The sequence below is a fragment of the Bos javanicus genome, chromosome 11, assembly GCF_032452875.1.
Source record: "Bos javanicus breed banteng chromosome 11, ARS-OSU_banteng_1.0, whole genome shotgun sequence".
Lineage (NCBI taxonomy): Eukaryota > Metazoa > Chordata > Mammalia > Artiodactyla > Bovidae > Bos > Bos javanicus.
In genome coordinates, this window is record NC_083878.1 from 37,439,772 (window position 1) to 37,466,658 (window position 26,887).

General features: G+C 41.9%; 1 protein-coding gene across 4 annotated transcripts in view; it reads left to right on the plus strand.

Moving 5' to 3' along the window:
* EML6 (EMAP like 6) overlaps nucleotides 1-26,887 on the plus strand; it is a 287,129-nt gene that overhangs the window by 127,230 nt on the left and 133,012 nt on the right. For all 4 annotated transcript variants that reach the window (XR_009739371.1, XM_061432385.1, XM_061432384.1 and 1 more), the window contains exons 8-10: nucleotides 20,463-20,664; nucleotides 23,531-23,668; nucleotides 24,728-24,984. Coding sequence is in view for 3 of the 4 variants with exons in the window: in XM_061432385.1 (XP_061288369.1) it covers nucleotides 20,463-20,664; nucleotides 23,531-23,668; nucleotides 24,728-24,984 (597 nt within the window). In the remaining variant the exon portion in view is untranslated. The remainder of the gene's footprint in view (nucleotides 1-20,462; nucleotides 20,665-23,530; nucleotides 23,669-24,727; nucleotides 24,985-26,887) is intronic.

Sequence of the window (26,887 nt, forward strand, 5' to 3'; positions counted from 1 at the left end):
CATAAGAAAATATGTTGAAAGTAAATGGATACCTCTTTTCCTAGTTTTCACAAAGGTATCTGTAGGTACTACCCGTGGTCCTGCTGCAAAAAGATAAAACAGCCTAATGGTAAAAACTACCAAGTGGTGTGCCGGGAGTTGGGACTAAATTGGGAATTTGTGAACAAGTTAGTGACCCTAAATGTAACTGCATGCAGTCTCTGAGAAATAAATAAAAAGGAAAAACAAGAGAAATTATTTTTTTAATAGCTTTAGTGGAATAGCTACCAAAGTAGTAGGAGTGTGGGCATGGGCTCAGAGTCAGGGGGCTTAGGGTCAAATCCAAGTTCTACCCATGATAGATTTGAGACCTTGGTCAAATTTCTTAACATCTCTGGGCCTCAGTTTCTTTATCTGCAAAATGAGCATAATACCAGCACCAACTTCATAGAGTTATACGAGGATTAAACACACTTGCAAAGTGCTTAGAGTAAGTCATTGTGCATAGTCAGCACTCAGTAACTGTTGGCTATTATTACAGTATGTTAAGTATATGAAGTCGCTCAGTCACGTCCGACTCTTTGCTACCCTGTGGACTGTAGCCCACCAGGCTCCTCTGTCCATGGGATTTTCCAGGCAAGAATACTGCAGTGGGTTGCCATTTCCTTCTCCAGGGAAATCTTCCCAACCCAGGGATTGAACCCAGGTCTCCCACATTGCAGGCAGATGCTTTAACCTCTGCGCCACCAGGGAAGTGTCTTAAGTATGTATACCAGAAAATGCAAAGCAGTTTATATACATCTTTTTTAATTCTCATGATAGGCTCATTATCTCATTTTTCATAGAAAGAATTTGGGACTGAGAGATTAAAGTAGAAAATATAAATATGAAAGGTAAGATGAAGTCACAAATGATGTTAATCCACTGAGCTCATGTGGGAGCTCTGTTCACATGGTGGGCCACGTGTGAACGGGCCCACTCTGTTCTCCAGGTGGGCCTCAGATGGCTTGCGGCCCCTGTGGCCAGCACTCAGGGAGGGGTGATTAGCATTGTGAGTTGTGGCATCAGCAAGATGGAAACTTACTCATTGCCCAAATGAAGGGGAATTACTCCCAGTGCTGAGATGGGGGAGAAAGTCCTGAGAATCTTCCTAGAGGGGGCTCTATGACATGAGACCCAACATCCTCAAAAAGCCTGAAGTGAACTGATACTCACCTGGTTGTTTTTCATGAAGCCCATCTTATGTTGGCTGATGGCTGTGTAGCCACCAAGGTTCTTCCATAGACCAAATGGTGTGGCCATTCTGAGAGCTCTCTGTTGGCCTGGGGTAGATTCCAGAGGACTGAGAGAAGAATGCATGGATCGCTATGCTTCAGCCATCATCCTAAATTAAGGTTGTTTTCAACCAAACTTTCTTAAAAACTGAGCAACAGGGAAGTGAGCTAGTCATTGTACTTCCTATATGTGCCCAGAGTCCAGATTCTTTAAATATCTATGAAATACAAACACAAAAAAATGTGTTCGCAGTCAGCTCACCTGGAGATTGGATTGCTATTCTCTTGCTTAGGATCCTGATGTGGATGCTTTCCTGGGTACAAGACCCTGGGGTCGATACAGGAGGTTGTAGAATTTAGTGGACACTGCATTGCATGGATGAGGAGACAATCAAGGCCCTTGAGTTCTCTGCTGGAGAGCATAGGCCAAGGAAACTTTATCCCAAAAAGCACTTTGGGCAGACATAAGCAAGTAAGTGCCCATAAGAGCAACGTTAACAATGCTAGTAAGTAAGAAAGAGAAGTCGCTCAGTCGTGTCTGACTCTTTGTGACCCTATGGACTGTATAGTCCATGGAATTCTCCAGGCCAGAATACTGGAGTGGGTAGCCTTTCTCTTCTCCAGGGGACCTTCCCAACCCAGGGATCAAACCCAGGTCTCCCGCATTGCAGGAGGATTCTTTACCACCTGAACCACAAGGGAAGCCAGAAATAATGATTCCTTTTTGGCAGTCACTTTAGCCAGCTCATCCAGAAGTTTTATCACATAATTATAGTGTAAATTTTAAAGTGTGGGGATCAGGGCAGAAGCCATATTTATCCTGCTATACTTTTCTACCTGATACCCAGTCCCTGACTTTGGGCTCCCAAAGGAGATTTTAGGAGCTGGTTCAGCACAAGCATATAGCTGGGGGTTTGTATTGACTGCGAACTCCGTGGTCATGTCCTGTCCCCAGAGTCAAAGGAAGATGGTCAGGGACACTTGCTACTTTCTTTCAGTCTCAGCTGATTTCCATACATACTTGCTTGGCCAAGATCAAAGCTGATGCAGGTGGTACACAGGGCACAGAAGGCCCTTCAGCAGGCCTGCACCTCATAGGTGGGGCCTGTGGGGCCTGGACTTACAGCTGATCGGGGCGGGGGGTGGGGGTGGGGACTAGCATGTGTTTTTAGGTGGGTAACCAGAGGAACAATAGCCTGTATTTCAGGAAAAGCAATGGACTGTGTTTTTAAAGGATTGTATAGACCACACTGCAGTTTGGGCCCAAGGGAGCCATGAGAATGGGTGCCATTTTCCACCTTAATTTTTGTAATTGTAGCTCATTACTGATACTCTTATTTACTTCATGTTTTACTTTAAATGAATGTTAATGCATTTCTTTCCTTTATTTTACTTCTCCTCATAGGCAGTTAATATCCACGAAATTATGGTTTTAATATATTTTATTTATATATATTTTTTTACTTGTTTAAGTTCTAGCCATTGAAATACAAAATTTTGTCCATGTAGCATCCTCACTATCAGTGATGCCTTTGCCTGTCACACTTCTGGCAGCACTGTAATAGGAGTGCATTATGTACTATCAAACTCCCAAAGAATTGCTGGCATTTATTCCTGCCCTTAGCATAAAGCAGAATAAATGTCTAGAGTCAAACTAATGAGAGGCTCCTGGTTGAAGTTTGATAACAACCCCAAATCTGGCTCACTCTTCACTCTCAGCGCATCTAGTTCTTGAGCCTGTGTGGACAGGCCCTTGCAGGGGAAACCTGCCATGATCCTGAATCACCTTAGGGACCCCCTCTTGCCTTCAGGTGGGCCTTGGTGCCATCATCACACGGAAGCAGGGCAGGGGGCTGTCGAGTTCAGAAACTGCTTTGCATATCTCGGAACAAGAAGAGTCTCAGAACAGGCCCTCCATGCTGTTCCCTGAGGCAGTTGCCAGGGCCACCCTGTACTGGGGCACACTCTAAGGCATCTGAAGGTTTGAGTGAGGCCAGAGTGAGATGGGAGACCCAGCACAAGAATAAGGATTAAAATATGGAGGATGTGAGGTGAGGATTAAAAGTAGTTGAAATGTATACAGTTTTCTGGTCCAGTTTCAACCAGTCAATATCATACATGCCCTTGGCGCTCTGAGCATTTGCAGACAGTGTGGGTGGAAGGGGAGTGAAGAAAAGAGGGTGGAGAGAGGAAAATAAGAGGAAGAAAGAATGGACAGAACTTTGGAGGTACTTTGTCTCACACTTTCCTGCCCTATGCCCCCCAGCAATTACCCTCACAAGAAGTCTTGACTTTTCCTCCACAAAGAGCCCTTTGAAAGCAGTGAATTCTAGTAGAGCAGTGTTTCTTGTTCAATCAGCATGCCAGGCTTCCCTTCCTTCACTATTTCCCGCAGTTTGCTCAAACTCCATGTCCATTGAATCGATGATGCCATCCAACCATCTCATCCTCTGTCACCCCCTTTTCCTCTTGCCCTCAATCTTTCCCAGCATCAGGGTCTTTTCCAGTGAGTTAGCTCTTCTCATCAGGTGGCCAAAATACTGGAGTTTCAGCTTCAGCATCGATCCTTCCAATGAATATTCAGGACTGATTTCCTTTAGGATGGACTGGTTTGATCTCACAGTCCAAGGGACTCTCAAGTGTCTTCTCCAACACCACAGTTCGAAGGCATCAATTCTTTGGTGTTCTGCCTTCTTTATGGTCCAGCTCATACAACCATATGTGACCACTGGGAAGACCATCAGATCAGATCAGATCAGTCGCTCAGTCGTGTCTGACTCTTTGTGACCCCATGAATCACAGCATGCCAGGCCTCCCTGTCCATCACAACTCCCGGAGTTCACTCAGACTCACGTCCATAGAGTCACTGATGCCATCCAGCCATCTCATCCCCTGTCGTTCCCTTCTCCTCCTGCCCCCAATCCCTCCCAGCATCAGAGTCTTTTCCAATGAGTCAACTCTTCGCATGAGGTGGCCAAAGTACTGGACTTTCAGCTTTAGCATCATTCCTCCCAAAGAAATCCCAGGGCTGATCTCCTTCAGAATGGACTGGTTGGATCTCCTTGCAGTCCAAGGGACTCTCAAGAGTATTCTCCAACACCACAGCTCAAAAGCATCAATTCTTCAGCGTTCAGCCTTGACTATACAGACCTTTGTCAGCAAAGTGATGTCTCTGCTTTTCAGCACGTAGGTTTGTTATAGCTTTCCTGCCAAGAGGCAGTCGTCTTCTGATATTATGTCCACAGTCACCATCCGTAGTGAATTTAGAGCCCAAGAAGAGGAAATCTGTCACTACTTCCACCTTTTCCCCTTCTATTTGTCATGAAGTAATGGGGCTTTGCCAGTCCTATGGCTTTTGGGATATATATCCAGAAGTGAAGTATTGGATCATATAGTATTTCTATTTTTTATCTTTTTGAAAAACTTTTATACTGTTTTTCATAATAGCTGTGCCAGTTTTACATTCCTACCAGCAGTGCATAAGGATTTCAATTTCTCCGTATCCTCACCAGTACTTTCTTTATGGTTTTGGGTAATAGCTGTTCTGATACGTGTGAAGCGGTGTCTCCTTGTGGTTTTTATTTGCATTTCCCTAATGACTTCTGATGCTGGGCATCTTTCATAAGCTTGTTGGCCATTGTATGTTATCTTTGAATAAATTTCTATTCAAGTCCTTTGACCGTTTTAAAATCAAGTTGTTTATTTTGTTGCCAAGCTATAAGAGTTCTTTATATATCTCAGATATTAATCCCTTATCAGATATATGACTTGTAAATAATATCTCCCATTTCATATGTTGCCTTCTCACTCCGATGATTATGTCCTATGATACACAAACACTTATCAGATATATGACTTGTAAATAATATCTCCCATTTCGTATGTTGCCTTCTCACTCCGATGATTATGTCCTGTGATACACAAACACTTTCTGTTTTGATGTAACCTGATGTATCTGTTTTTCTCTTTTGTTACCTGTGCTTTTGGTGTATTGCCAAATTCAATTTTACGAAGATTTCTTATAAATGTTTTAGGGTATTGGCTCTTATATTTAGGTCTTTGATCCATTTTTGAGGTAATTTTTGCATATAGTATAAAGTAAGGGTCCAATATCCTTTCTTTTTCCAAAATATTTTTTATAACTAATTTGGCAGCAAAACTTGACTCACACTTAGATGAAGCTGTTTGTTGTCTTCATATGTGTAAATATTCATGTGCTTTACTACAGAAATATTTGATTTCAAGATGCTGCCCCAGACTCCACTGGGTCTATTACATGAGCAAAATCCAGAATTTTCAGATTTCCAAAATGTGCCTGTCTCCAAAAATTTCAAATGTGTGGGACAGTGGACCTCCAATATAGTTGTCAGTGACTGTCAAGTTCTGGAGTTTTCATACTGTGAGAGACAGTGCCACACAATGTCAGCATGTGAAACTCTCACCTTATGTTGAGTAGGATGAGGCTCAAGGCCACTGGTATCAAGCTAATTGTAGGCTTTGCAGCAGCAGCAGCAGAGCTCTAACTCAAGTCTCATACCAAACTCAACAAAAGTTCACTTTGAGTCTGATCATTTTTAAAACAAATTTGTGATCTGGGTAACATAATGAAGCTTAAGTGACTTATAGTGGTAGCAAGAAAAACCAAAAATAAGTGTTAATGCATGGCAATCAAAATGAATTACATATATGGTAATAAAATACTTGGAGTTAATGGTTATAAATGAGTATGTCTAAAGGAGTACAGTAATTATTCACACAGTATAAGATGCATCATTCATTTATCCACTCATTAAGCATTTATTAGACATCTACTAAGTGTCAGATACATGCCTAGAACTGGTTAGGCTTTTCTAAAAAGTCTGCCTCGGGCATTTTATTGGAGTTTTTGGTGTGTTTATTTTAACTCTCAACACATATTAATTGAATTGTTGCTGTGTCTAATGAACTCCGAGTCTGGCGATGTCTCGCGTTAGGTCAAGCAGCATTCCCTCAGCCTTGAGCAAGAGAAGGAGCCTGAAATCTCGAGGATCCGAGATGCCCCTTCCCTTCTCATTGTCTCTGCTGCTCACACTATCTTGCACACAGGCTATTGCAGTTGCCTTGTAACTTGTGTTCCTGCTTCAGCCATTATTCTTAGAACAGCAGCTGGAGGGAGTTGTTCAACATTTACATGAGCCAGATCACATTTCCTCAAAACCCTACCGCAATTCCCATTTTCCTCAGAAAAAGAGTCCACATCCTTAGGATGGCCTACCAACCCGTCCCCCTCCCATTCCTCTCCCTCTTCTCTGCCTTCTTCTCAGGCTGCTCCTGTTATTAACCCCGTCTCTATGCTCCCAGGCTGCTCCCTCTGCCTGTGGCACTCTCCCTAGGAATCTGCATGATCACCACCCTTCTTAAAGCCTCACTCAAGTGAAGCTGCCCTGATGCCCTTATTTAAAATCACTAGTACAGCCACTATGGAGAACAGTGTGGAGATTCCTTAAAAAACTGGAAATAGAACTGCCTTATGACCCAGCAATCCCACTGCTGGGCATACACACCGAGGAAACCAGAATTGAAAGAGACACGTGTACCCCAATGTTCATCGCAGCATTGTTTATAATAGCCAGGACATGGAAGAAACCTAGATGTCCATCAGCAGATGAATGGATAAGAAAGCTGTGGTACATATACACATATACAATGGAGTATTACTCAGCCATTAAAAAGAATACAGTTGAATCGATTCTAATGAGGTGGATGAAACTGGAGCCTATTATACAGAGTGAAGTAAGCCAGAAAGAAAAACACCAATACAGTATACTAACGCATATATGTGGAATTTAGAAAGATGGTAAAGATAACCCTGTATGCCAGACAGCAAAAGAGACACAGATGTATAGAACAGTCTTTTGGACTCTGTGGGAGAGGGCGAGGGTGGGGTGATTTGGGAGAATGGCATTGAAACATATATAATATATGAAATGAATCGCCAGTCCAAGTTCGATGCATGATACAGGATGCTTGGGGCTGGTGTACTGGGATGACCCAGAGGGATGGAATGGGGAGGGAGGTGGAAGGGGGGGTTCAGGATGGAGAACACGTGTACACCCGTGGCGGATTCATGTTGATGTATGGCAAAACCAATACAATATTGTAAAGTAATTAACCTTCAATTAAAATAAATAAATTTATATTAAAATAAATAAAACCAAAACCAACTAAAAAAAATAAATAAAAATAAAATAAAATCAAAAGCCACTCTACCTCCAGGACCCCGGCACTCCTGATCCTGTCCTACATCTTCTTTTCACCTTGTAACAAGCAATATAACTTACCTGTTTGTTATGTGTATGGCTGTTTGTTTCTACAAGGGCAGGAGCCTCTTTGTTCACTGATGCCTCCCAAGCTCTGAGAACAGTGCCTGGCCCAGGCCGGTACCCTGAAAACAGACAAATAAATGAAGAGTATGTTGTGGGCCTGGAGCACAGAATGACAGGTGACGAGGCTGCAGAGGGAGGAACAGATACTGCTGTGTTCAAGCTGGGCCTCCACAGACCAGCAGTAGGAGGTCATAGAAAGGCTTAAGGGAGTGAGTGTCATGGTCAGGGCTACACCTGCTCTGGAGCAGGAGGTGGGGCAGGATTAGAGGTGGGAGCCCAGGTAACTCTTCCACACGACCTATTCTCAATACCATTCTTCTTCTTCAGAGTACTTTGAGAATCATTCAGTCCAGTGGTTCTCAACCAAGGTGTTTTTATCTCCTGGAAGACATTTGGCATTGTCTGGAGACATTTTTGGTTGTCACCTGGGAGGGTGCTACTGGCATTCCCGAATACAGGACACTGGTAAACATCCTACAGTGGCAACTACTGATGATAGACGCCTCGACTAAGAATTTTTCGGCCCCAGATGTTTACAGTGGCATGACTGAGAAACCCTGGTATAGAAGGTTCAAAGGACCGATTCTCAGATCTGAGAACAGCCTTGTTGATGTTAGAGACAAAGCAGGTATCTTCTGGGATTCTCCTGGTCCCTTGGGTGCTTGATTGCACTTCCACTGCCATCACCTCCATCACCTCTCTCCTGCCTCCTCACCTTTATCCTTTGGGGTGTGCCTGTTACGTCGCTGTTGTTCTAAGGAAGCGGAGGCCCTGGAGAGGAACGTGTGAGAGCTGAGGGTGGTTAGGTGTGCCGCCACGGGCACATATGCTGCTGTGTGTTCAGACTCCACATGGAATGAGGTGTCAGACAAGCAAAGGCTGACTGCCGGGTTCATTCTGGTAGTAATTCCCCTCTAAACACTCCAAGTGAGCCAGGCTCCTTGAAAAACCAGCCTGGGTATTTCCTTCCCTGGAGTGGAGGCAGCTTAACAAGTGTTTCTGTCTTCTGGGGTTCCATTAGGCTGTGTGATCCTTCAGAATTCCTGAGGCTGTGGGATTTGGGATCCTGTGAAGTGGATTTTGAAATAGCCAAGGATTTAGTAAAGAATATCTGCTGGAAGTTCTCAGACAGAGAGCCCTTGTAAACAGGAGCAGCAGGCTGTGGACACTTTCTGTCACAGACTCATGGCGCTTTGTGGGTTTTTTTAACTTTTTATTTTGTATTGAGGTACAGCTGATTAACAATGTTTTGATAGTTTCAGGTGAACAGTGAAGGAACTCAGTCATTCATATCCATGTATCCATTCTCCCCCATCCCTCCTCCCATCCAGGCTGCCACTTAACATTGAGCAGAGTTCCATGTGCTATACTGTAGGTCCTTGTTGGTTATCCATTTAAAATATAGCAGGGTGTACATGTCTATATCAAACTCCCTAACTGTCCCTTCCTCTCAGCAAGCATAAGTTTGTTCTCTACATCTGTGAGTCTCTTTCTGTTTTGTAAGTAACTTCATTTGTATCATTTTCTTTTGAGATTCCACATATATGTCATGCTATATTTATCCTTCTCTATCTGACTCACTTCACTCAGTATGACGATCTCTAGGTCTATATGTTGCTGCAAATGGATTTATTTCATTCTTTTTAATGGCTGAGTAATATTCCATTGTATAAATGTACCACATCTTTCTTCTTTATCTATTCTTCTGTTGACGGACAGTTATGTTGCTTCCGTGTCTTGATTATTGTAAACAGTGCTACAATGAACATTGGAGTGCATGTATCCTTTCAGATCATGTTTTTCTCCAGATATATGCCCAGGGGTGGGATTGCAGGGTCATATGGTAGCTATATTTTTAGCTTTTTAAGGAATTTCCATACTGTTCTCCATAGTGACCATACCAATTTACATTCCCACAGACAGTGTAGGAAGGTTCCCTTCTCTCCACACCCTCTCCTGTATTTATTGTTTGTGGATTTTTTGATGATAACCAATCTGGATGGTGTGAGGTGATATCTCATTGTAGTTTTGATTTGTAGTTTTTTCATAACTAGTGAGGTTGAACATCTTTTCATGTGCCTCTTGGCAATCTGTATGTCTTTTTGGAGAAATGTCTGTTTTGGTCTTCTGCCCGTTTGTCGATTTGTTTATTTTGATGCTTTTAAGTGTGATGAGCTGTTTGTAAACTTTGGAGACTTATCCCTTGTCAGTCACATCATTTGCAAATATTTTCTCCCAGTCTATGGTTTGTCTTTTTGTTTTATTGTTTCCTTTGTTATTTAAAAGCTTTTGAATTTAAATAGGTCCCATTTGTGTGTTTTTGTTTTTATTTCCATTATTCTGGGAGATGGATCAAAAAAGATATTGCTGCGATTTACGTCAGTATTCTGCATGGTGCTTTGTTTTAAACACACTGCATGTAGCATCCCATTTTTCCTCCAATAGCCCTGGAGGGGTCTCCTGGCAGGGCTGGCTCCTGGAGCATGAGATCTGCCTCGTTGCACAGGGCTCCATGCTCTGAAAAGTCCTACACTCGGTTTAGTGGTTGCTGTCACCATCTTGAAATTCTTCGTTATATTTAAGAATTTAAGTGTTAGTCACTCATTCATGTCTGACTCTTTTGCGACCACAGGGACTGTAGCTCACCAGGCTCCTCTGTCCATGGGCTATTCCAGGCAAGAATACTGGAGTGGGTAGCCATTCCCTTCTCCAGGGGATCTTCCCTGGGGATCAAACCCACATCTCTCATGTCTCCTGCATTGGCAGGCAGGCTCTTTACCACTAGTGCCACCTGGGAATGTGTACGGAAAAAACCTGAAACAGCAAAAGTAATTTTAAGAAAGAAAGAGCTGGAGGAATCAGGCTCTCTGACTTCAGACTATACTACAAAGCTACAGTAATCAAAACAGCATGGTATTGTCACAAAAACAGAAACATACCTCAATGGGAAAGGACAGAAAGCCCAGCAATAAACCCACACACCAATAATCAAGCTCCATCTTCCCTTGAGTATAATAATCTGTCTCCTGCTCACCCTTATATTGCCTTTTACCTGGGGCACTCCTTAGTATTGCACCTTTTACAAGTAGGAGGCCATCACCCTGTCTTGTTTGACCTTTGGTACCATGTCCTGGGGGTGCATCTACCGAGAAGGGAAATACCCTTTAGGAGAAGGGAGTTTACCCCAGATTTGCATGGCCTGCAGCCTCATCTTCTCTCCATCACCTGCTCACTCTGGAACTTGGGGCAAATATTGCAAACTTTCTGTGCTATGGTTTCCTCGTGTATTCAACAGATATTTACTGTCCCCACCTAGGGCCCAGTGCTGTCCAAGAGCCGCCTCTTGAATCGCCATAAGCCTTTTCAGGCATATGTGCAAAGCTCTGGGTGCAGGGCTGGGAGTGTCTGGGAGAACCATTCCTGCCCATTTACAAGACTGGCTTGTTTGACTCAGAAAAGATTTCTCAAAGTTGCACTTATTTTTGGCCATCTTCTCATCAGGCCTTCTGCTTTCTAATCTACTATGGTAGTTTTCCAATATCTGGCCGAAGAACCACTGTATTAGAATTGGCCCAGAAATCTGAATTTTCAACAGTCTGGCTAAAGGCTGAGAACACACACTAGCTTCAGAACAGCTTGGTAGTGACTGGTTCTTAACAAGTGTTTCTCAGCCCTGGGGAGCTAAAAATAAGTATGCCCTGATCCACTCCAGACCAACTGAGAGAAATTTCTGGGTAGGATAGAGGCATCCATGTTTTAAAAACATTTTCCATGTAGGTTCTGATGAACAGTAAGGTTTGGAGCAACTGTTCTTGGTTTTTACCATATATCAGGCCTCAATGCACCAGGTTTAAGAGCACCGATAAGTACCACCCCTTCATGGATTGCAGCTTTGTCATGGTGAAGGGGCTTGCATAACTCAATGGAGCTAGTAACCATTCCATGCATGGCCACCAAAGATGGACAGGTCTTAGTGAAGAGTTCTGACACACCATGGTCCATTGGAGGAGGAAACGGCAACCCATTTCAGTATTCTTGCCACAAGAATGAACAGCATGAAAAGGCAAAACGATATGATACCAGAAGATGAGCCCCCTAGGTAGGAAGGTGTCCAATATGCTACTGGGATGAGATGGTTAGATAGCATCATCGAATCCATGGACATGAATTTGAGCAAACTCCAGGAGATAGTGGTGGACAGAGGAGCCTGGCATGCTGCAGTCCATGGGATCGCAAAGGGTCGGACACAACTTAGTGACTGAATAACAACAATAAGGACCAACTCCCTTCCTCTCCCCACTGCCAGTCTTCCCTTCTTGGGCCAAATAATTGAGGGAAAAGGCATTTTACTCCCCAAATAGTTTTCTTTGTGTGTTAGGTACAGCGGTTCCTTCTGAGAGTCAGCAGTGCTAACATATCAAAATGATAACAGACAACACAACAAATATGTTGTAACACAGGCTTGTAACTAACAGACTCAGGGAGGACACAGCAGCAACTTCACAGCTCCTGGTGCTGACCCCGGCCTGGGGGCAGAATCTGACCACACGCACAGCAAGCTGTTCTCCATGGAGATGTGAATCTAATAAAAACCTGCTGGTTGAAATCACAACAATAATAACATACTTAATGATATGAGTGCCAGACACAGATTGATACTGAGTGCCAGATATTGGGTCAAGTGTTTGAATATATGCTTGCCCTGAATCTTCATAACAGTGCTGTGATGTGTGAGTCCTAATATTCTCTCCAGTTTACAGGTGGGGCAACCAAAGATTTGAAAGATTAAACACTTGCCTTGTCACAGATCTGGGCTATAAATCCAGTCCATGTACTTAACTGTTCAATGAACTAGTGAAAAATAAGCCATGTCCTTTAGGTCTGTGTTGATACTCATGATACTCATGGATTAGGTCTCCCCACGCCCAGGTTTCAGGACCGTCACAGAGAGGATTGAAAGTGGACTGTTTCCCACTTCCTGGTCTGAATATAAAATCTGGGCAAAGAGCTGGTGTGAATTTGATCTTCTCCTTAGTTTTTCTGTTGAAGTGGGTGGTTGCTCTATACTGCCATCTGCTGGCTGTCTGAACCAAGTACAGGCCAGAGCCCCATATTTCTCATAGTGGAGCTAGTGGCAGAGGAGGTCACTGAATTCAAAATGTGCACCCCTCACCAAAACGCCTTCCTCTGAAACATACACTTTTTCATAAGAAAAGAGAATTTCTATGGTTTAAAATAATTAGGATGGTTTTCCCTGGCTCTCTTTTCACTCTTGGTGAATTTCTGACCATATTCCAAATAATGCCTTATATTTGTCTGACTCCCAGAGCAGAAGATAGGGAAAGACAGCTTAATTCCTTCCCAGTGCAGTGGTCACCTCAGCCAGGCTAGCTTGGAAATTGTGGTTAGGTTACTGTTCTCTGCATTTGTGTCAGAGAAGCTAAAACTAAGCCTGGATGGTTGGGAGAAGGGACCTACATATCAGAACCTTGTTAGGAACCTGCCTCTCCACAGTGTGCCCATAAAAGCCAGTCTGACCTGTACAACAGCAGTTAGGTTCAGAAATGAAGAAAACAGGACGCTATTAGGAAACTCTAAGACAGCTCTCTACCCACTGAGGTGTCCTTAGGAAGCAATTCCCATTTTAAATAGTTTCCTTGGAAGTGAGAGCGGCTTAGCATCTTGTCTGTCTCTGTAGGTAGACCCCTGGGATCGACTTGTCTGATGTGGCAGAATTGAGTTTGTCGGTTTGAAGAACTGAGTTTTTGTGGAGAGCCTGAGTTGGTCTCTAGAGAAAATGTTCACAGCTCACTAGATTTATGTTGTAAACAATGAAAATGAAATGACTCCTCCCCTGGTTCTCTCTCCTTCTCCCCTGCCTCTACTTGTAGTCCAGAACAATCCATATCAGTTTAACTTCATTGCTTTTGCTGCATGTTAAAGCTCCTCCCTTATGTTGGTTGGTTCAGTGGAAGCCTTTTTTCAAATGAAATCTGCTATAAAACACAGCCTGTGAGTTACTAAGGGAAAAGCAGGGGTGGGATCCTTAGACTCTGCCTCTCGTCTCTCATTTCCCTGTGGTTTCCTTACCAGGTCCCCTGAGGCTCTTCTAAGGACCCAAGAGCTCCCTGGGCAGAGTCTGAATATACAGCTGGGTGCTGCATAGCTTGACTGCCTCGTCAGTCTCATCTGGGGTGGAAGGTTCTTCTTTGTTCTAAACCTCTTAAAGACAAAGCAAATATTTTTTAAATGTTAATGTATCAATTCCATGTGATAGGTTGTTTATTATAGTATTCTTGAACATTCTGAATGTATTCCCCAAACAGGAAGTTAAAAAATAGTGGGGATGGTGGGAGAAAAATGTTTGTACACTGGTGGTTCTTTGGGAGAAATTTTGTGTTCAAACCATTTAGTTCAAGGCCATGGGGAGAACTCACCTGTTCATGCTTGTAGTGAAGCTGTGGGTGCCATGTCCGCTTGGAAAGGTAAGTCTTTAGGACAGTCAGTGGAATCATAAAGGGATTGTGGTTTGAATATTTCGGTAACAGTTAAAATACATAACATATTGCTGAGATATATATGTGTATATATATATAATATGTGTGTGTGTATGTAACATTTTTATTGAGATGCAATTGAATTATAACCTTAGTTTCAGGTATATAAAATAATGTTTATATATAAACCTTGAGGTTTATGTGAGATAAAGGTCACATAACCTCAAGTTTAGTTAACATCACTACACATAGTTATAAATTTTTTACTTGTGATGAAAACATTTAAAATCTATTCTCTTAGCTACTTTTAAATACACATTACAGGATTACTAAATGTACATGTACATAATGCTGTACATCACACCCCCAGGACTTCCCTACTTTATAACTGGAAGTCTGTGCCTTTTGATTCAGTTCAGTTCAGTTGCTCAGTTGTGTCCAAATCTTTGCGACCCCATGAATCGCAGCATGCCAGGCCTTCCTGTCCATCACCAACTCCCGGAGTTCAGAGACTCATATCCATCGAGTCAGTGATGCCATCCAGCCATCTCATCCTCTGTCGTCCCCTTCTCCTGCCCCCAGTCCCTCCCAGCATCAGAGTCTTTTCCAGTGAGTCAACTCTTCGCATGAGGTGGCCAAAGTACTGGATATTCAGCTTCAGCATCATTCCCTCCAAAGAAATCCCAGGGCTGATCTCCTTCAGAATGGACTGGTTGGATCTCCTTGCAGTCCAAGGGACTCTCAAGAGTCTTCTCCAACACCACAGTTCAGAAGCATCAGTTCTTCGGCACTCAGCTTTCTTCACAGTCCAACTCTCACATCCATACATGACCACTGGAAAAACCATAGCCTTGACTAGATGGACCTTTGATGGCAAAGTAATGTCTCTGCTTTTGAATATGCTATCTAGGTTGGTCATAACTTTCTTTTTTTTTTTTTTTCATAACTTTCCTTCCAAGGAGTAAGTGTCTTTTAATTTCATGGCTGCAGTCACCATCTGCAGTGATTTTAGAGCCCCGAAAAATAAAGTCTGACACTGTTTCCACTGTTTGCCCATCTATTTCCCATGAAGTGATGGGACCGGATGCCATGATCTTCGTTTTCTGAATGTTGAGTTTTAAGCCAGCTTTTTCACTCTCCTCTTTCACCTTCATCAAGAGGCTTTTTAGTTCTTCTTCACTTTCTGCCATAAGGGTGGTGTCATCTGCATATCTGAGGTGATTGATATTTCTCCCGGCAATCTTGATTCCAGCTTGTGCTTCCTACAGCCCAGCGTTTCTCATGATGTACTCTGCATAGAAGTTAAATAAGCAGGGTGACAATATACAGCCTTAACGTACTCCTTTTCCTGTTTGGAACCAGTCTGTTGTTCCATGTCCAGTTCTAACCGTTGCTTCCTGACCTGCATACAGATCTCTCAAGAGGCAGGTCAGGTGGTCTGGTATTCCCATCTCTTTCAGAATTTTCCACAGTTTATTGTGATCCACACAGTCAAAGGCTTTGGCATAGTCAATAAAGCAGAAATAGATGTTTTTCTGGAACTCTCTTGCTTTTTCCATGATCCAGCAGATGTTGGCAATTTGATCTCTGGTTCCTCTGCCTTTTCTAAAACCAGCTTGAACATCTAGAAGTTCATGGTTCACGTATTGCTGAAGCCTGGCTTGGAGAATTTTGAGCATGACTTTACTAGCGTGTGAGATGAGTGCAATTGTGTGGCAGTTTGAGCATTCTTTGGCATTGCCTTTCTTTGGGATTGGAATGAAAACTGATCTTTTCCAGTCCTGTGGCCATGCTGAGTTTTCCAAATTTGCTGGCATATTGAGTGCAGTACTTTCACAGCATCATCTTTCAGGATTTGAAATAGCTCAACTGGAATTCCATCACCTCCACTAGCTTTGTTCGTAGTGATGCTTTCTAAGGCCCACTTGACTTCGTATTCCAGGATATCTGGCTCTAGGTGAGGGATCACACCATCGTGATTGTCTGGGTCGTGAAGATCTTTTTTGTACAGTTCTTCAGTGTGTTTTTGCCACCTCTTCTTAATATCTTGTGCTTCTGTTAGGTCCATACCATTTCTGTCCTTTATTGAGCCCATCTTTGCATGAAATGTTCCCTTGGTATCTCTAATTTTCTTGAAGAGATCCCTAGTCTTTCCCATTCTGTTGTTTTCCTCTATTTCTTTGCATTGATCCTTTTGATTACCTTCGCTCATTTTGCCTACTGTCCATCTCAGTCTCTGGCAATCACCAATCTGTTCTGTGTACCTGTGAGATTTGGGGGTTTTGTTATTTCTTTTTTAGGTTCCACATATATTCCCACAATATTTATCTTTCTCTATCTGACGTATTTCACATATCATTATGCCCTCGGAAGTCACCCAGGTTGTCCCAAATGGCAAGAATTTTGTGTGTGTGGCTGAATAATACTCTATTATCTGTGTGTATATTACATTTTATCGGTCGGTTGTTGAAGAATTAGGTTGTTTCCATGCTGTGGCTATGGTGAGTCATGTTGCAGTGAACATGCGTGTACAGATACGTTTTACAGTTAGTGGTTTTGTTCCCTTCAGATAACATTCAGAAGTGAAATTGCTGGATCCTCTGGTAGTTCTATTTTTAATTTTTGAGGCATCTCCATGCTGTTACCCACAAGGGCTGTGCCAGTTTACATTCCCATAGTACACAAGGGCCACCTTTTTTCCCCACTCTTGCCAGCATTTGTTATTTCTCATCTTTAGCGAAAAAAACAGCCATCATAATAAGTGTTAGATGATATTTCATTGTGGTTTTGAGTTGCATTTCTCTGACTAGGGATGTGGAACACCTTTTCGAGTACCTGTTATCTGCATATCTTCTTTGGGAAAATGTCTGTTCAGGTCCATTTTTTAATCAGATTGTTCGGGGTTTTTGCTATTGAGTTGTATGAGTTCTTTATATATTTTGAATATTAGCTCCTTATCAGATGTATGATTTGCAAGTATTTTCTCCCATTGGGTAGGTTGCCTGGCCATTTTGTTGATTGTTCCCTTTGCTGTGAGCAAGCTTTCTTAGTTCGATGTGTTCCCACTTGTTTATTTTTACTTTTGTTGCCTTTCCTTTTGGTGTCAGAGCCACAAAGTCATCACCAAGACTGATGTCAAGGAGCTTACTGCCTGTGTTTTCTTCTAGGAGTTTTAGGGTTTCAGGTCTGAGGTTCAAGTCTTTAATCCATTTAGAGTTTATTTTTGTATGTTTCTTTTACATGTGGCTGTCTAGTTTTTCCAACACCATTTGTGGAAGAGATTGTCCTTTCCCTGTTGTGTACTCTTGTCTATATTATTTTAATTGATTTTGGCATGTAGATACCTGCTTACAAATGTCTGGCTCCTCCTTAGAATGCAAACTCCATAAGGGCATGACCCTGGCTTGTTCACTGTTCAAGCTTTAGTCTTGGGCATGTAATAGGTGCTCAATAAATATTTTTGTGTGTAAACTAATGACTATATCCCTCCTCTGAAATGTTCTCATTGAGGATGGGGAGGTTGTCTTTTATTTCTTGGTATCTCCAAAGACTCAAGAAATATTTATGATTTTAATATCTTATTCTTTTAACAATTCTTACTGAGTATCTACCACTATACTAGGCGTGGAGGACACAAAGGTGTATAAAACTGAGAAAACTCTTGTCTTCACAGATATTAGTAAGAGGGGGCAATAAATATAATAAACAAGTAAACTGTCTGATTTTTTTGCTGATGTTAGAATGTAATTAATATCTCTCTTCCTGTTTCTCAAGGACAAAGTCTTATACCTCTCCAGTAATAAAATTATAGATGATGCAAAGCCTGCTAGGGAGATGACAAATTCACCCCCTCCTCCTAGAGGCAATAGGAATATGTTAATAAAAGCATGGGGAGAAGATACAGGCAAGAAAGGGACAGGAGCAAAAGGACTTTTTTCTCAGCTGAGCCTCCTGCCTATCAGCCTGCCATCTTATCCTGACTGTTTTCCCTACACATCTGTCCTTTCCAACCTTGAAAGCCTGCGTGGTGTTTGCAGTGGAGGATTTTGAGTGATTGACCCTGAAACTAGCCGTTGCCAAGGTATCGCTACTTACTACTCACAGCAGGAATAATAAATCTGCCTGCGTGCTGTCTCCTTCCATTTCAAGATACATAGCAATGAATTCAAAGCAGGGGGTAAAGAGAGTTATCTCATGTAAGGATAGCAAAACAGTGTTCTGTTTTGTAGATAAATTCATTATCTCATTAGATCCTTTTAAGATCATAATGAGTTAAGATGAGGATTTCAGTTAGGGTGTCCAGATACCACCAACTAACTAACTCTTCTATCGTCCCAGCATTTGTCTTGAATTTTTTTTTAACAGGTTGTACTTTTTGGAGCAATTTTAGGTTCACAGCGAAATTGAGTGGAAGGTACAGATATTTCTCATATACTTCTGCTCTCCTACACACGCAGCCTCCCTATCAACATGGCCCACCAGAATGGTGCATTGGTTGCAGTGGATGGACCTACATTGATATATCATTGCCCAAAGCATATAGTTCACGTTAGGGTTCACTCTTGGTGTTGTATTAATATATTCTTTGAGTTTTGACATGTATAACACGTACCATTATAGATCCTACAGACTTTCACGACCCTAAGAATCCTCTGTGTGTCTGCCTATTCATTCCCCTGTCTTAGACCTTTTCATTCTGTAATAAAGTAATTTTAATTTTATTGAATATATCTGAAATTTTTTGATAGAATAATTTAATAGGTCTTTCAACATACCAAAGCTGCTTTCTTGGTTAATAAATATTTCAAAAAATGTAAATTTAATTATTTTTAGAGCCTACTTTACTTCCAGAATGGTCCTGATTTGGATGATAAATTACATGGTCTCCATAATTATAGTCTACATTTATGGTCCCCAGAGAGAAGGAGAGTCTCCCTGGGATGTCTGGCCAGTCGGTATAGAGCAGGACTGAAGTCCAGGTACTCTGACTTCTTTTAGTTTCTGCAACAAAGACACAAAGCCCACTGGAGAGGCAGCTCAGATCTTAAAGGTTATCACATCCTTAAGTAGTTTGAAGTAGTTGTGAAGGTGGGATGGCTTATGTACTTCTAATTCAGACATGAGAAAATTCACTGTGTAAGTAAATAAATAATGTACCTTGTAAGGAACAGAATAGACCACAAGAAATCCACGCAATCAAAACTCAGGCAGGCAAGTTGAGAATCTACTTAGAGAGGATGGAATGATATGAGGGGGAAGGTTGGATTTAAAAGGAGTACTGCACTTTTAGAGAAGTTTCCATAAATTGTTAAGTCAGTGAAGAATAACATCTTCAAATGTTTGATGGTATTCTGAGACTGAAATTGGAGTTTCATTTGCATATTTCTGGGACATGGTGCATCTGTTTATCCAGCAGAATGAGACTAGGTTCTAATCAGATACATACTATACTTGCCTAATATGATAATTAACTGTTCTGTAGTATCACCCACGTATAATTATCTTACAATGCTAGCATCCTAAAGATTGAAGTGCTTATTAACTTTTCCATAGCAAGTCAGAAGGAAATTATTTTAAAGGAGGTTAAGTTTTCATTAAGACCAATTCCTGCTCTTATATTCACTTTAATGTCATATTTAATATAGACTTTGCTGTATCTTCCCAACCCAGGGATCAAACCCAGGTATCCCGCATTACAGTGGATTCTTTACCAACTGAGCCACAAGGGAAGCCCAAGAATACTGGAGTGGGTAGCCTATCCCTTCTCTAGTGGATCTTCCCGACCCAGTTCTCCAAATCTGCTGGAGAGGGGATAGTCTGGTTGGGAAGATCTGCTGGAGAAGGGATAGGCTATCCACTCCAGTGTTCTTGGGCTTCCCTTGTGGCTCAGCTGGTAAAGAATCCTCTTGCAATGCGGCAGACCTGGGTTTGATCTCTGGGTTGGGAAGATCCCCTGGAGAAGGGAAAGGCTACCCACTCCAGTATTCTGGCCTGGAGAATTCCATGGACTGTGTAGTCCATGGGGTCGCAGAGAGTCGGACATGACTGAGCACTTTGACTCACTCACTTCACTTGTGCTGTAAAACCACATAGTTAGCCTAAGTCAGACAGGAAAGAGCAATCTTTCCTTTACAAAACAGATTACAAGGGGTGTGGTGGGGGGCCAGCACATGGTAGGCAATGGTCAATAATGCAGAGGGCTGTGTGGGTTGGTTGTCCACCCCCAGGCATTGTTTGGCTATGTTACCTTAGAGGCTCTCCTGCTGACGAGGTTTTAACTTCAGGTGTTTTATTTGTAAATGTTGTGGAAGGATGCTTTTACTTTACTTGTGTATTTTCTTTGTCAGGCCTCTCTATCCGGAGTGTGTGCTGGAAAGCAGACCGCCTCCTAGCAGGGACCCAGGACAGCGAGATATTTGAAGTAATCGTTCGAGAACGGGACAAACCGATGCTGATCCTGCAGGGTCACTGTGAGGGGGAGCTCTGGGCTCTGGCCCTGCACCCCAAGAAGCCACTGGCCGTGACGGGCAGTGACGACCGCTCTGTCAGGTGAGGCCCCAGCAGTGTTGCCGTAACCTCACACACCTCCCTGGGATGACAGACTGATTTTGCCCAAGCTTGCTTGTTATTTTAAGAGAAGAATAACCCCCAGTGTAGAACCTCACAGTTTCCAAACAGAATGCTGAGACATTTTGCTTAACAACAGTTGGCTTCTTGATCTCTTTTTGTTGCTATCTTTCTTGGGCCCCATATAAAGTCAAGAAAATGTTCTTAGAAGTGAAAATGCACTCCCGCTGGTTAGATTGGCCTCCAGGTCTCTTTCAGTTGAAGATGTGAGCTGAGTTCACTCACCTGTATAAAGTTATATTTCCCCCTCATATCTTCTGTCCTGCTGGGGGCAGCTTAGCAGTTTCACAGCTTACTCACTTTTTATCCGTTTAGTTGGAGATTAGAGATCTCAAATAGAACTGAAGTTCTGATTTTCCAAAGTCGTCTTTAGCATGAGAGTCATTAATTCTTTCTTTGTAAATTCTCGTGTGGAATTTTGAGCAATGTCCTCAAATCAAGGGAAAGTGCTGGTTCCTAAGAAAATGTGCCCATTTTATTAGGGCCTCAGGGGTTCTTACTATGGATCACTTGTGTTTGAGAGCTCGACAGTAATAGAATGAGCAGAATGACTATGCTTCCACTGCTCTTGTGACTGTTGAGAGACTGAACATATGATTTGAAAGTGTGAGATGAAAGCTGTTACACTGAATCCAGCGTTTTTGTATTTACTACTGAACTTTAAATGTGCTCAACAATAAGCAGGCCAGAAAGAGAGTCCGTGACAGTGAGAGGAAGAGACTGATTGATCAATTCATCGATGGATTACTGCTTCTAAGTTTGAATAGCTAAACAGGAGGACTGGACACGAGACCTAAGGTCATTACTCTCCCTCCCCACCCTTATTCTGTATTTTTGTGAATCCAGTCAAGATGCAGTCAGTATACTCATTAGCATAAATCCAAAGATAAATCCATTTTTTAGTTTGCACCCAGCACTAAAGTCTCATCAATCTAAAAATCAGTGAAAACAATTACAGCTATCTCTACATGTGCTGCTGCTGCTGCTAAGTCGCTTCAGTCGTGTCTGACTCTGTGCGACCCCACAGACGGAAGCCCACCAGGGCCCACTGTCCCTGGGATTCTCCAGGCAAGAACACTGGAGTGGGTTGCCATTTCCTTATCCAAGTGCTATAAATGTTTATTTGGCTTCTTACTTGTCATTACTTACTGCCTTCCTCTCTTCCTTTTCCTTCTGTTACTCTGAGCCAAACCAATGCCACCAAGTTATTCAAACATCCAAGAAACTCAATTCATACCCATCCAGATAGAAAGGATTTCAAGAAAGTTTTTAGCTTTTGTATTTTAACAACTATGTTGAATCTTAGAATTGCAAAGAGCCCTTACTGCCAGAATTTGTATTACTCCCTTTAACCATTAATTTGGCTAAGATATTAAATGGAATTTGACACTCTGAGTATTGAAATTTAGCAAGGGTATAAGTCATAACTCTTTGAGAAAGGTTAGCTTAGTGACTTTAGAAGGATAGTGCAGTTTACTGAGATGTGGTGGTTTCTTCATGCTAGTAGAGCAAAGCTTACATTGCTTAAAATAGTACACGGCTAAAAACAGCATGAACTATGAATAATGGAAAAGGTATTGAAAGCCTACCCTGAGTTTTAAGCTGAATAGCTCAGGCTGCCTCAGGGATAGGCAGACTCCACTGGGCAGCCCTACATGGCAAGACAGGTGCCCCGTCCCTCCTGATGGCAGGATGCACTTAGGAAAGCTACACCACATTTGACTTACTCCTGTCTCTTTATCACAAGAGCTTAGATTCTAGCCACCCCCGCCACAGTTATTGTTGTTTGCATAATAAGAGAAGACTGTCTTTAAAGTGGTAACAGGAAAAGGTCACATACCACAACTGCAAGTCATATAGAAACTCTTATTCGAATCCTCAGATATTTAGTTCATGGTCTTTCATTCTGAAGTGCTTGGCTTAGGTGTTCTAAGAGCTGCCCTTACAAGTGACCTCTGTTTCTCCAGCAGTCGTCCGCTCATCAGCCAGGGGGCCCGGTGAAGTATTCCCCCTCCCCTGACCAAGAGGGGCCCTGTCAGCAGTGGGGCACCAGGGATTTTTGAGGAGTTTCGGCACATGACTGTGTACAGCCAACTTGGAATCCTCCTAGGCAGGGGTACCATTTATTCTTCTCCATCTCAGATACTTTTTCTTGCTCAGGAGACCAACAAACATAATATGCGTTTTAGTCTATATTTACATAACACAGTTTCTAGAAGAAAACCCGTATTTAAAAAGCAACTGATAATAACAGCATCTAGTAGTACCTCTTATCCTGTAAGTGTTATTAACACCCATTGGTATAATTCAGGAACAGTTTTTAATCTCCAAAGAGAAAAGTTGCTTGGGGCTGGTGCACTGGGACGACCCAGAGGGATGGTATAGGGAGGGAGGAGGGAGGAGGGTTCAGGATGGGGAACACATGTATACCTGTGGTGGATTCATTTTGATATTTGGCAAAACTAATACAATTATGTAAAGTTTAAAAATAAAATAAAATTTTAAAAAATTTTGTATGAAGTAGTATGTAAAATTTCCTTATTTTTCAATCTCAAAATCTTTGAAAATATCTCATGTTTTATTTCTTGCTGGATATCTCAAATGGAGAAAATCACCCAAAGATAGACCAAACACCTTTGCAGCTTCCCAGACATGCCGAGAGGGAGGAGACTGGTGTGATGTTCCTGCATCCTTTTTTGTTACTATCGCCATGATGAACAGGCCTTTGGCCTTGGGCTGGCTGATGACTATGAGAAAGTGTTTTGTTTTGACTTTGAACTGCTCTTAGGCTGTGGAGCCTGGCTGACCATGCCTTGATTGCCCGCTGTAACATGGAGGAGGCAGTTCGCAGCGTTGCTTTCAGCCCCGATGGATCTCAGTTGGCCCTGGGCATGAAGGACGGATCTTTCATTGTTCTCCGAGTCAGGCACGTACTACTGGTATTGAAAATGACATTAGAGATATGCTTCTGCTAAAATTAATTCTCCAGGTCAGAATGTTTGCCAGGACTTTAGGGAAAAATGCGTTTGCTGTTTTGAATAGGTAGATTCGCAATCCCCTCTCTGTAATTGCCAGATCCAAACACTGAAAATCTTAAGTTATTTGGTAACTTATTTGGCAGCACAGCCTGACCCAGTGAACTGATGTGAAATTGTTTACAGTCTGTCAGCCTCCTTTTTTTTTTTTAAGTGTAATTTTTTTCTCAACATATATATATTTTGTTGAAGTATAGTTGACTTACAGTGTCTCGGGTGTGCAGAAAGGTGATTCAGTTACACACATATCTACTAATCTCTTAGTAGGAACAATCACATATCATGGGATTTGCTGCAAGAATATGAATGTGTTCAAAAGGGGTCGCTGCCCTAGCTCCTACGGGGCTGTTGCATAATATATGTGAACCTTTGCAAAATGCAGTGAGTGATCAACTCCCAAACTCGTCTGGTCCTAAGGGTTTTAGGTAAGAGATTATGGGCTTTTAATGAGACGAGAAAAAGGAAGAAAAAGGAAAGCCGCCTCTAATAGCACCAGAGTTTTAGAGGTGAGCTGGAATAAAAGATTTTTTGCCCTATAATCACTAATAAAATGGAACATTTCCTATTTATTAACATCTGATATTATTTATACTATACAAAAATTATGACCCACTCTTGTATTTCCTTCAAATAACCTTGGTTATTCTTTGGGATTACACACTTTGTGATTATAGAAAGGAAACGAAGCTATAAATTAGATACTGTATCTCACATAACAAATTCTACCTAGCTTTAAAAATGCTGTTGACATGGTTTATTACACTAAATTCTCATTACCAGTTACACATAACTCATTACCAAATGGGTAAGTAGCCTTTTCTTTCTTTGCTTAGTGATGTATGAGAAGATGGCTAATTACCAAATTTTCAGTGACACACAAACTTTAAAGCATGACTTGAGGTTCCATCCCTAGATTTGCTATTTATCATTTTGCTTTTTTATTCTTTCAGAGATATGACAGAAGTGGTTCATATCAAAGATCGAAAAGAAGTCATTCATGAAATGAAATTTTCTCCAGATGGTTCTTATCTGGCAGTGGGATCCAATGATGGCCCGGTAGACGTCTACGCTGTTGCCCAGAGGTATAAGAAAATTGGAGAATGCAACAAGTCTCTCAGTTTCATCACACACATTGACTGGTCTTTGGATAGTAAATACCTGCAAACTAATGATGGTGCTGGAGAACGGCTATTCTACAAAATGCCATGTAAGTCACAAGGGCATTAAATGTGTATGCAAAACATAGCTCTGAACCATGGCAGAAAATGTATGAGGATATTCTTAGGACCTGAGGGCAAGGAGTATTTTCTCAAACAAGACCCCTCAGATCACAAACTCTCAAGAAAAGATTCATAAACTGAAACACATTAAAATAAAAAATTATTCCACAACAAAAGAGACTATGAATAAAATGAAAAGACAGTGCATAGGTTGGGCATAAAGACTTGGACTTATAATGGACAAAGGCTATTCAGTTGACCTTTGAATAATATGGGTTTGAACTGCATGGGTCTACTTCTGTAGATTTTTTTTAGTAGTAAATACTAGAGTACTACATACTAAGAGGTTGGTTGAATCCATAGATGTGGAACCAGGAATGCAGATGGTCAGTGCAGATGTGGAACCAGGAATGCAGATGGTCTGAGTTGTACATGGATTTTTGACTCCCCAGAGTTGTTCAAGAGTCAACTGTATACTATGTAAAGAATGCCTACAGATAAGGAAAAAGAAAATTTGCTAGGAAAATACAAAAAAAACATGAAAATTTTAGGAACACAATCCTAAACTACTGTGATTACTTTAGTCTCTCTTTGTGTCCTTAATAATTGGAAGCCTTTATTATGTGACTACTTGGTGAAAAGTGCTAATTGGGATTCAAAAAACACACATTTTATTTGTAGCCCCCACTATAATTTCTATAAGAAATTCATCTTATTTACATAATACTCATTTAGTAACAGTTTATAATAATAAAACATCATAAATACAAATTGATGTATTTTCAATTCAGTTGCTCAGTCGTGTCCGACTCTTTGTGACCCCATGAACTACAGCACGCCTGGCCTCCCTGTCCATCACAAACTCCCAGAGTCCACCCAAACCCATGTCCATTGAGTCGGTGATGCCATCCAACCATCTCATCCTATGTCGTCCCCTTCTCCTCCTGCCCTCAATCTTTCCCAGCATCTTTTCAAATGAGTCAGCACTTCACATCAGGTGGCCAAAGTATTGGAGTTTCAGCTTCAACATCAGTCCTTCCAATGGACACCCAGGACTGATCTCCTTTAGAATGGACTGGTTGGATCTCCTTGCAGTCCAAGGGACTCTCAAGATTCTTCTTCAACACGACAGTTCAAAACCATCAATTCTTCAGTGCTCAGCTTTCTTCACAGTCCAACTCTCACATCCATACATGACCACTGGAAAAACTATAGCTTTGACTAGATGGACCTTTGTTGACAAAGTAATATCTCTGCTTTTGAATATGCTATCTAGGTTGGTCATAACTTTCCTTCCAAGGAATAAGCGTCTTTTAACTTCATGGCTGCAATCACCATCTGCAGTGATTTTGGAGCCCAGAAAAATAAAATCAGCCACTGTTTCCACTGTTTCCCCATCTATTTCCCATGAAGTGATGGGACTGCATGCCATGATCTTTGTTTTCTGAATGTTGAGCTTAATAAGCCAGCTTTTTCACTCTCCTCTTTCACCTTCATCAAGAGGCTTTTTAGTTCCTCTTCACTTTCTGCCATAAGGGTGGTGTCATCTGCATATCTGAGGTTATTGATATTTCTTCCGGCAATCTTGATTCCAGCCTGTGCTTCTTCCAGCCAAGCGTTTTCATGATGTACTCTGCATTTAAGTTAAATAAGCAGGGTGACAATATACAGCCTTGACGTACTCCTTTTCCTATTTGGAACCAGTTGTTGTTCCATGTCCAGTTCTAACTTTGCTTCCTGACCTGCATACAGGTTTCTCAAGAGGCAGGTCAGGTGGTCTGGTATTCCCATTTCTTTCAGAATTTTCCATAGTTTATTGTGATCCACACAGTCAAAGGCTTTGGCATAATCAATAAAGCAGAAATAGATGTTTTTTCTGGAACTCTCTTG